This window comes from Clarias gariepinus, chromosome 2, assembly GCF_024256425.1.
Source record: "Clarias gariepinus isolate MV-2021 ecotype Netherlands chromosome 2, CGAR_prim_01v2, whole genome shotgun sequence".
Classification (NCBI taxonomy): domain Eukaryota; kingdom Metazoa; phylum Chordata; class Actinopteri; order Siluriformes; family Clariidae; genus Clarias; species Clarias gariepinus.
In genome coordinates, this window is record NC_071101.1 from 29,879,949 (window position 1) to 29,892,107 (window position 12,159).

At 37.8% G+C, this 12,159-nt stretch overlaps 1 protein-coding gene across 1 annotated transcript in view; it reads right to left on the reverse strand.

The window, feature by feature from the left end:
* kcnq1.2 (potassium voltage-gated channel, KQT-like subfamily, member 1.2) overlaps window positions 1–12,159 on the reverse strand; it is a 111,838-nt gene that overhangs the window by 76,860 nt on the left and 22,819 nt on the right. The window contains exons 11-13 of the mRNA XM_053482720.1: window positions 11,040–11,066; window positions 7,550–7,600; window positions 7,320–7,431 (exon numbers count right to left, since the gene is read on the reverse strand). Of these exons, the coding sequence (XP_053338695.1) occupies window positions 7,320–7,431; window positions 7,550–7,600; window positions 11,040–11,066 (190 nt within the window). The remainder of the gene's footprint in view (window positions 1–7,319; window positions 7,432–7,549; window positions 7,601–11,039; window positions 11,067–12,159) is intronic.

Sequence of the window (12,159 nt, forward strand, 5' to 3'; positions counted from 1 at the left end):
AAATAAGCTTCACACTTCTGAAATGACTTACCCAATAAGCATATTAACTTGACTGAACTTTTCTATCACGACCTAAAGTTCATTTTTCTAACATGGTACAGTAACATGCGTATCTGCCTGCAGGTTCACCACTTAAAGGACTCACCCAGAGAGAGTTCATTCAAGCAAATGAAAGAAAAACAAAAGAAAACAGATATGCTAGCAGGAGGGGAAAAGAGTTAAGGGGGTGGAACTTTCATCGCTTTCACCACTTACAGTGTGGAATCAAGATTGACTTGAGATTAAAATAATTCACCACCACAACTCCTTTCCCCCCTCAGGATTTATGTTTACCTATTCAATCTGCCGATTAAATCAGCAATTACAATTATATAGAAACAATTCAGACTTGTTGCATCAGCACTTTAAATCAAATAACAAACTTCACCAAAACAAAACAGTGGGAAATTCAGTGGATTTAAATGATTCAGAAAGATGAAATAAAGGTCTTATTATTGGGGTGCATCACGCACCAAAAACAATTAAGGATATTTAAAATAACTAGAATGGGGTTAAAACCTGTCCAAAATATTATTAAAACCTGTAAGGACTGTGCTGAACCTTCAACCTCATGGTAGAAATGTGGTCAGAAAATTTTTTTATCATAAACACGCATAAAGATGCATGTCAAAATTCTTCTTCTTTGTCTTTCGGCTGTTCCCTTTCAGGGGTCGCCACAGCGAATCATCTGCCTCCATCTAACCCTATCCTCTGCATCCTCTTCTCTCACACCAACTAGCTTCATGTCCTCTCTCACTGCATCCATAAATCTTATGCATGTCAAAATTCTGATGGTGGAAATCACAGCTATGCTTAATATTGAAAGTAAGAGCATTTCCACACGCATGGTGTTACATGAACACACACGGTTTGGAATAAACAGCTAAACATTTGTTAGTGAAAATCATGAGGATAATAAACCCACTTAAATCTGCTAGGAATCATAAAGATTGGAGTCATGAGTTCAAATTGAGCCTATTCAAGAGCAATGGCAGCATCATGGTAAAAAGGGAAGAGCATGAATTGATGGATACATCATGCATAGTGACCAAAAAATGGTACTTAAAAAAAAACATTACTTTCCAGTGTGTAGTTTTGTTATCCAATTTCTGACAGATTTGTCATCACATAACATAACCACAATCAGAGAAAAAGTGTTGGCACATAATGTCACAAGAAGGCAGCTGTAACAGACTGCAGGAGTTCAGGAGGAGAGTGACAGGATCATCAACATGCCACTTTGTTAGGTCAATAGGGCTCATGTGTATCAGCCAACTCAGAACTCATCTGATGCAGTAGTTAAGGCTAAAGCATAATCTAATGAATAATTCAATAAAACAAAAGGGGGTCAAACACATAATAAACATCATTGATAAACAGAGCTCAGTCACTAGGTATGGGTAGACACTGCCAAATTAGTGGCAACACTTTGCAAAGTTAAGAAGATACTGTTGAACCACAACTCCAGTAGGACCCTTGGCCGAAGTGTATGTAGCAAGTTCACTAACTCATCGTGTATACCACTTTATCCTCTATTCAGGGTGGCGGGGGACCTGGAGCCTATCCCAGGAGGCTTAGGGCACGAGGCGGGGTACACCCTGGACAGGGTGCCAATCCATCGCAGGGGACGCACACACACTCACTCACACACCCATTCACACACTACAAACAATTTGGAAACACCAATTAGCCTAATCTGCATGTTTTTGGACTGTGGGAGGAAACCAGAGGACCCAGAGGAAACCCACCAAGCAGGAGGAGAACATGAACCTCTCCAAACTCCTTGCACACATAGACTGGGAATCAAGCCTGGCCGGGAATCGAACCCAGACCCTGGAGGTTATGTAGCAAGATGTCTTCTCCAAATATTCTAATACTTGTACTTATGTAGTTTCCAAACCAGTCAAGCTCATTGCCAAATGGAGAGGTGGTTTAGCTCTAGCCACTTGCCACTGGGCAGCAGAAGTAAAGATGTTGAGTACAAATACAGGTGCAAATAATACATGTATCATGGACTTAATTATAGATGAAGTCTGGGTAAGAAACTAAATATATTTGTCTCTAATTTGACCAGTGACCCTGGGACTTCACTGCACAAATGAACGGAAGACTACCAAAGCAACTGGGCCAGGCATAGAGATAAATAAACTTTGTCCAACTTGTCTATTTTAGCTTCTGTGTTTGTGGTGCTTGTAACCAGACACACTGGAAGAGTCTGAGGCCCATAGAGGAGTAAAGGAGGAAAAAGTGTGCATCCGCCACCAAGAGGAAGTAACTTGTCATTAGCACTGTATGACCTGAATGTTCCAATTTCTTAGATTCGTAGACTTTTCTAATTGACTTCTTGTGGTTTGTGGATGATTACCAGATGAGAGACTGGATGTTAAATTGTTGGCAAAACTCCAAGTGCTAATGCCTCCTGCACATCCTCCTCCATCACATCAGTCTGTGTGACTGATAGAGGGTTAATCTGCTTTTTGCTTTAATTAAAACCTCAACAAAATTCAAACAGTAGGCAGGAAGTTGAACTTCCTTATTAGTTTCAGGACTCTCTATTTGAGTTGGTCTACAAAGTAAACAAATGCAGCTACCGTGACATACTGTCACACAGATAAATGAGTGCTCTGTGCCATCAATTGCACTTTGCTCCAGTTTGTGGGCTGTGCCCCAAGGGCGGCCCAATACTGTAAGCATAGTGCAGTTGATGTGAGATTATATAAACGCTTTAGTGATTTACATATAACTCTTTTGCTCATATGAACCTTTTGCCCATACTACAGACAGCATCTATCTTTTTCCTAGTAGGGATTTCCTCTGTTGTTAGTTTAGCATAACCTCATAATCTGTCTTCAACTTTTTCTCCTTCAATGAACTGTGCTAGGATTGTAGATGCCTGACCCTTCAAATTTTATCACATCTGATGTCTATCTGAATAAGTTAGTTAAAAGAGAGTTGATCATCAGCTAGTATGGTCCTGTTTAAACTTCCAAAACATTTGTTGAAAAGTTAAAAATACTGTGAAGATGACCTGATAGGAATAGGAAGAGCACTGCATTAGGTATCTTTGCCTCATAGCAGTCACATTCTCAGGTAGAGCTACACAAGGTTTTAAAGTATTTATAAATTGCACTTGTTGATTCGGTCTTTCAAGATTGTGTAAAATTACCTATTAAGTGTGACATTCCACAAGTGTGCTAATGTACAGCTGCAGCATGTGCATACAATGTGTGTTACATATTGAAAAACTTGTCATATAGCATGTCATATTTGTATTGAGCTATATTGTAATTACAGCTGTTTAACATCAGCTCTCCTTGCTTGATTGACACAGTTGTATATTTATGTGTTGTCTTGACATAAATGAAGCCAGATGTCATGCTGATGTGAAGCAAATGAACGATCACAACACATCCATCAAGTGTGCATTTAGGGTAGGTGAAGGCCCTTCCAGCCAGTGATACTAATTTCACAACTTATAATTCTCAAGTTTCCACATCAAAGTTGTGTAACACTGGTTTTAGTTTATATAAAAAGGGCAGTGGGTGAAGTTTAGGTTCATCCCCAAATCTCTGCAAAAGTATTATACTCCCACCACACTCTGGTGCATCTAGTTTGAAGTTGGGTCAAGAGATGGGTCGGGGTGTAGGGGTGCCAGGGCTGATGTGAACCTAAACATGCTGTTTAAGTGTCTGAAAGGCTAAAGTTTGCATGCTCTCCCTGTCTTTGGTGGGTTTCCTCTGGGTACTACGGTTCCCTCCCACAGTAGAAATACATGAAATTGGGCACTTTCAAATTGTCCATAGTCTGTGAATGAGCATGTGTGTGTGTGTTTCAACCATCAGTTAATTATCCAAGAGAAGACATAAATTCTTTTTACATGCTGGATGATGTTCGGAAGGTTGGGGAATAGATTACAAACCTCTCAAACATGAATCTTTAAACATCATTAATTAAGCATTAGAACACTGTCCGTGGAGATGATAATCTGTACAGCATGACCTGGAACTCATACTGCTCCCAGGTGGTACTGAACAATGTTTTCCACTCTTCAGAATCTTCAGACTACATATGTGTAACAGAGCTTCATATATCTGTTCCAGGAGAGCTTTGCAGAGCACAAATTTCAAGGGCTATTGGTTCAGTGCTTTGTGTGAGTGCCTCAGCTGATTGATCTCCCATCAAGTGGCTACATGGGCAGCAGGTATTGCAGAGTTTGTAGGGGAAGAAGATGTTCCTTGGCGAACTTGCTGTGGATGAAGTTGGTTATTTATATCTGGGCTTAACTGTGTACTGGGAGGAAGTATAATGTATGGTGCTGCAATAAAAACCAGTCATTCTTGCCTATGGCACTGGTGTTCCTAGTTTGCCTTTACTCATCCTAGCTGCATAGGTTTGGGTGGAGGCTCTTCTGCTACAGCCACATAGTAAGCACGTCTTGCCTTCGGCTTCAGTAGTGTGTCTAGATGGATGGACCATTTCATACAGGTCATTCAGAGACACACAATTGTCTCAGGCATGCCAATTCACTGTCGATATGACAGTCCCTGTCGACATGCTGCCATTAGTGCGGGCTCATTCCATCCATTGCCAGCTGGCATGGTGCAAAAGTTCAAAGAATAGTTCAGGAAAAGTTCTGCTGTGCTCTGATTACCCTGTTTCAGAGTTAGTAGGTGCTTACCCACCTACTTTCCAACCAGGGAATAATCAAAAAAGGCATTGGAATTACTCTAGGGCCATTGTCCAAAACAGTCTGTAATTCACTAACACCTAAACACACCTACTGAACCTAGTAATTTACAGATTAGTTGAATCAGCTGTGTTTGAGAGAGTTTGGAGAGCTATGCTCTGGTGGGATGAGCATAGTAGATAACAATCTTGCCCCCTTGATTCCAGATCTTACCCTAAAGCCTTGGCAGTGAGGATGCCATTGTATTAAATTATTTTCACCTGCTCGCTTCTTGACCTTCTTCTTGATTTGTAAAGTATTTAGTAGTTTAAAAAAAAAAAAATTATCCAAATTAAACCAGGTGAAATGCTTTTTTGTTTTTCCAACAACAAATATAGCTATTCTTTGCATTTATAATTACCTAGCCAGGGATAAAGTGGATTATCTTGTCATTCTGCCCAAAATGGTTACTGTAAAGTCTACAAATGCAAAAAAGTTTTACAGGTCAAAGCGTACCACAAATATTGTTAAACCCCCTAATAGCAACAGAAACAGAAATGCTGCTGCACCAAAAAAGGCCCCTCTCTTCACACCCTTAATCCTCTTTTACTAACATTGGTCTAACGGTTCTCACACAACCCATTAACACCTCCAACTCTGTGTAGATATAACGCTCTGAACGCTGTCTACCAGCCGGTGGGGTTTGGTTCAACAGATCTAATGCAGTTAGCAGATACTGTAGCAGCCGAGAAAGGCCACAGGCAGAAAAAGAGAAGCAATGAGAGCTTACACAAATGAGAGTTTGCGTAATGAAACCGTCTGAGTTAAAACATGGCAGTTAAAAAGACTTAAACTGCTTTATTCTCATTTAAGTAGTTATACATAGTTAACACACATACACCAGTCAAATGATCATTAAAGCATATTTGTTAGGAATACACAACATGGCTGGTTTGTAGTTTTAGCCTTCCATGCTTCTGTTCAACCAAATAATGTGAAATGCGCGTTTGCCCAGAATAAAAAAAAAAAGTAAAAATCTGAAACAAAAGTGGAGATTTGAGTTCATTCAACAGAAAATTGTGTACTCATAAAAATAGATACCTGGAACAACCAAACTGCTGTGTCAACAGTAAGGCCAGCTTTATCAAATAATCTCTTATCAGTAAACTGAAGGAGAGTGTGAAAACCAAAAACACTGATGAGAGAGGTTTGCATACTTCTTTTGCTAGAAAATCTAAAAATCTACAAATGGTACAGTATGTGACTTTATATCAAGAACCTTCAAATGTACTTGGAGCCAGTAGTGGATTTACAGTATACTCCTTTCTCATGTACCTACATACTGTATTTTCTTCTTAGTTTCTCTGTAAACTAATACTTGCTAGTAGTAGTTAAATAATTACTTTACTATGAAGAACAACAACAACCAGTTTAAAGTGTTCAATTGCATAAAGCACAATTAGTTGTTTTTTTACCACTCAAAATCCTAAAAATCACAAAATTCTGTATTGTAAACATTTAAAATTACATATGAAGTCAATAAATAGATGCTATTTTCATTACGTTTAACAATTATATACTGTACAACCAGCAGTAGCTTATGACCAAATCTCAAAACCATTTTTATTAAAGGGAATCAAAACAGTGTATTTTAATTTTTTTCTTAGGATTTGCATACGGAATAAGTATTTAATAGGTATTTCTGATGCATGGTATTTTTTCATTACATAATTCCACTTTTCTAAAGTTTTCAAAGAGTATAAATAAAACATCACAGTCACTGTTTTATTATTATGATTGTGATTGTAAATATGATTGTGAATATGATTATGATGATTATTATTATTATTATTATTATTATTATCTTGCAAAAATTATATTATAAATCAGGTATTTGTTATAAAACAAATAAAAAATCTGACCTTATAGACAGCTGCTACTTCCTCAAGCATGGAGCAGTGTGATTTCTACCATAACAAACCTGTATTAGCATTTGTTGTAATTCTGATTTCTGACCTCTATGTGTAAGAATACAGTACCTTTGGAAGTGTGTGGGGTAGTGATATTGTAAGTGCAACAACTAGAACTGCAAGACAAGCAATGCATTTAATATATGTAAAATATCATTTTAAAAGAAGTCACTAAAAAGACAAAAACATTTTATTTGAAGAATTATATTTGCTATACATCTAATATAAAGTCACTTAATGTTGGGCCACCACTGCATACAGTAAATCCCAGACCTTATCTCACAGCATTAACAGCAACAAACCCAAACGTATTAGCACAAATAGGTAATCCACATCCAGGCTGTACAGGCGCTCACCATAATGCAGGTATCAGCTAACATACAGTTGCATAGCTTTAGCCTTGGTGAATGCATTTCTTTCTTACACCTTACAACAGAGTGCACTAAAAGCCCATTACTCTGAAGTCTGAAATACTTAACACATCACTGAGCTCTGAGTGCAGGAAAGTGCTTTAGAAGGACTCAGTATACGAGAGCACATAATTAATGGGCCACATTCAGTGAGTGGAACTGGGCGGATATGTGCATTGATGAATGAATGATTTGAATTCATGGCGAATAATGCAGGAAGTACTCTGTACTCACTGTGAAGCGTCTGTCACCATGGAGAGTGGGATATATTCACTGGAAAAGTCCATGTCATCCACTAGGCTGCTGGTGCGCGAGATATCCAGATGTCCCTCCAGCTTTTTTCTTCCTGTAGCAATTAGGAAGGGAAAAGCATATCTAACACACCAAATAAAGCAAAAACTGCAACTACTGACATGATCAACGGGATAAAAGAAAAAGAAAGGTGGAAATGCAGTGGATGATACCTGGTGAAGCAGGACATGCAAGATTGAAAGAAGACCATGAGGGCTGGCAGTCTGTGGACATGCATTGAAAAGAAACAAGACAAAAAAAGCACACAGTAGAATCTTATTATCCTGGAACAATCAAAAATGTATGGGGAGAAAAGAAAATACCTTCCATTTACCCAAGCATCTACATTAATTTTTAAAAAACACACAATACTGGTGAAGGTTACTATCAGGGAATACCAAGGAATTAGGGTTATTAATTAGCTTTTATAATTATAATAGTCACTGACCCTTTTAATCATTTAGACGTAGATTTTAAAGTCAATAATTGAAAACTGGCATAAAAACTGCAATTTTAATAAAATAAAAACCTGTTGTTAATATAAAACAGCTATCCAAATTGAATTATCGACTATATGATTGGAAACAATTTGGAATAAAAAGATCTGATGTCTCAAATAAATTACTATAATGCTACAAATTTGCCTTTACCATTTGCCATACCATAAAATAAATTCTATGCTGTGATCTTACTGTTCTTAAAATTATTTTACTCTGAAATGGGTCTCTGAGCACAAAAGGTTTATAACCTCTCAAATCTCAGCAGAAGGACTTAATAAAATGACCCATTTTATTTAAGATTTATAGCCAGAGATTTCGTTCGGAAATAAAAATAACTTCTGAAAAAGCCTACTAAGCGTGCAACTGGTAGATAATCACTTTTGTCAGAGTGGTACAGCTGGCAGGGAATGAGAGAAAGGGAAAAATAAATAGAGGCAGAAGGATGGGGAAACAGACCGAACGAGTGAGTGAGAGAATAATAAGGAAAAAGAAAACAACCCGTTTTTATTAATAGCTCCACAGTTTTGCACAAACACATTCGGTTATGTAGGGCCCCAGCCAATAAAAACAAACACAGTGCCTGGTGACAGCAGGGTCCTGGAGCCACAGCCCCATTCAGAGATTCTCTCAGGCCACCAGAGCAGACTGATAACACTGAGATAAGCCGGATGTTGTGCAAACTCAACAACGCTGAGCTTTAGCTCTGAACACTGATGGCCCAAAATGGTTGTTCTCATTTTCCCACAAACACCAACAATTGCTATTCTACTTCATTTAGGAAAAAAGAGAACAAGCAACTTCAGATGAAACGAGCAAGCTAAATAAATATATTATCAGACTCCGAACTACAGCAGCACAGAGTAGCATCAGATTGTTCTTACAGATCTTGCAATAAGTATTCTTCACATTAAAAAAAAAAATCTCTTTTTTTAATAAATAAAAAGCTCCTAGACAATAAGGCTAACAATGAAGCAATATATGGTATCATAACCTGATACAGCACAGAACATGGCCAGAACAGTACCTGAAATGATCACATCCACTGTTCAACTCACTACACACATGGAAACTACAGAGATGTGTATTACAGTATGTGTTACATTTTGTGTTTATGCTAGAGTATGGTTTGGACATGAAATAAATAGATAATTAATTAAAAATATATAATTATTATACAGTGCCATGAAAAGGTTTTTGCCCCTTCCAGATTTTTTTGCATACTTTTCACACTAAAGTAATTTAAATCATTAAACATTTTTTATATTACACAAAGCTAAATACATAAAGCAGTTTTTAAATGGTGATTTAATTTATTTATTCCTGGACCAAACTGATCCTCAGCCTACAAAATCATTAATGAACTGTTATTTGTGGAGAGCTGAGTTAAATTTCACTTACCACACCCAGGCCTGATTATTGCAAGGCCTTTTGAATCAATAAACCATTTAAATAGAACCTGGCTGACAAAATGCAGCACAATCTAAAGAAATTCAAGAACAGATAAGAAAGTAATTGACATGCATCAGTCTGGAAAGGGTTACCAAGCCATTTTATGGCTATTTGACTCCACATTGAGAGCCATTATCCACAAATTGAGAAAACTTGGAAGAGTGGGGAGACTAGACTACAAGAGCCCAATGCAGACTCATCCAAGAGCTCATAAAAGAACCCAGAACAACATCTAAAGAACTGTAAGACCTCACTTGCCCCAGTTAAGGTCAGTGTTCATCATTCAACAATAAGAAAGAGAATATTGTGTAAACTAACACAGCATTTTATAAAAAAAAAAAAAAAAAAACATCATACCAACAGTCAAACCTTGTGGTGGTAGTGTGATGGTCTGGGACTAATTTTCAGCTTCAGAACCTAGACCACTTGCCACAATTGATGGAACCATCAACACTCTACCAGAAAATCCCGAAGAAGAATGTCCGGCCATCAGTTTGTGACCTAAAGCTTACTTGGGTTTTGCAGCAGGACAGTGAGCTGAAACACACCAGCAAGTTCACCCCTGAATGGCTCAAAAAATACATAATAAACGATTTGGAGTGGCTTAGTCAAAGTTCAAACATAAATCCAATTGAGATCCTTAAACAGGCCGTTCATGCTTGAAAACCCTCTAGTGTGGCTGAATTAAAACAATTCTGCATAGAAGAGTGGACTAAAATTTCTCCACAGTGATGTGAAAGAGTCATTGGCAGTTATCGCAAACACTCGTTTGCAGTTAATGCCAGTAAGGGTGGCACAACCAGTTATTAGGTTTATAGGCGATTACTTTTTCCCTTAATAAATGGAATCATCATTTAAAAAACTGCATTTTGTATTTACTTAGGTTATCTTTGTGTTCTAGAAAGTAGTGGTGACTCAAGTGTTAGGCGTTAGGAATTCACACCCCTTGGCCACTAAAGTGCCACCACTGACCTCCTGGGTGCTTAAGCATGACCCTTATAAGCTGAGGTATAAAAAGAAAAAGCTCACTGCACAGAACAGTATTGTAATATACACTGACAAGATATAAGATTAAAACAATGTGATGTGAATAATATTGCTTATCTTCTTACAACGGCACCTGGTAAGGGACGGGCAACGAGTGACCAGTCAGCTCTCTCACCAAGTTTTTGGGTTGGTCCCTAATTATACTGCAATTACTGCACAAAAGATGTCACTTTGTGTTTGTATGTGTATAATAACTGCGCTGCACCAATGCTATGTTGTGTAACATAAAAGTTAGCATTTAAACACACTTTCTTAAAAAAGTGGGTACATATCTAATTTTAGTGTCAGTCAGGGAAACACTTTTGTGGTGGAAAATCATAATGGTTGCTACCTGCTAGTGTTTATAAACACTTATTCATAAGAACTTTATCTCTTTCAAGGTTTCATGAAATAATATGTAGTTTCCTGTTTAATACTGGGTGTGTATGTATACAGTATGTCACTTGCAGTGTATGTTCACTTGCAGCTACTTCCTGCTTTGTAGAATAATTCGGTGTAGTTTCTTCCATCCATTCCTCCATTCATCTATTGTCATCTACGATCTGTGTCACTGCTTGTTTGTTTATGGAAAACTGACATCAAGCATTTGCACAAAAAAAGAGCACAGATGATGTAGCCACAATTAATAAATCAAAAAGACCCATAAAATCTGGGACATGGGGCTTACCTGTCTGTCTGAACATCCTTGTGATGCCTGCAGGGGTAAAAAGAGGTAACAGGCCAAGCCAAGCATTAGTTCTCTCATCACAACCTGGTGTTACAGTATATCAAGATTTGAATCTTACAAGGAACATGAATGCAGAATGTTTTTTAATCAATTGCCCTTGTACAGCAGTTTTTGTGCAAAATCCAGATGATTCCACATCTGAAAGCCCATTTTTCTTCATTTTAGATAACTCTACATCTTGAAGGCAATTTTATTGAGCTCCGTGATCACTCAGTGTTAATGCTTAGGGTTTTTTTTCTCCTTTTGATTAGGTTCAAAGCCTTACAGGCATATGGCTCTATGCTATAATCTCTCCACTAAACTAATTAAGCCTTAGAAGAGACTTTTTTCCTCCCAAGAACCGGTTTCTACGCTGAACGTTCTATCTGCTTTTATGTTAAAGTTATTCGACAGGAAGAACTTGTAAAAGCCTGCAAAACTGCCTTATTAACAGCAAGAAGGCGTGGCTTTGTTTTGCACGAACCCTTTTTTTTTTTGTACAGGATGTGTTCCAGTCACATATGGAAAATAGCATCTCTCCGCAGTATGGAAAATCATCAAGCACACTTTTATCTATTTCATTGTTTTTCCTTTGGATTACTGCTTATACTAAATGCACAGGGGATTAAAAAAAAATGCTGCACAAAAAAGTTAAACATACTACACTAAAGGCAAGCATGAAATAAAAAGGTTTTACAAAAATACAAATCATACTGGAACTTCTAGTGAAATTTCTTGTGAATAAAGGCAAAAAAACTGATCAATATTTTAAAAAGACTTTAAGCACAGTACGGTTATAGGACTTTTAGCCGCAGGAAAAACATTTGAATGGTGCAAACATTTTACAGGAGGCTCTACTTCTGTGAATGATGATGCCGGCCGAGGTAGCTCAGAGCCAACAGCAGTCATTCCTGTGAACATTCAGAGAATGGAATATCTGATGCTGATGGATAACATGTCACCAACTTGTGGAAGAGACACAAATGTCTGTAAGAACTTGCACATGTACAGGAACAAGGCTGCCAGTTATTGCCATCCAGTGTACATCCACAGTACAGTCCTGACCTCTACAAGTGATTTC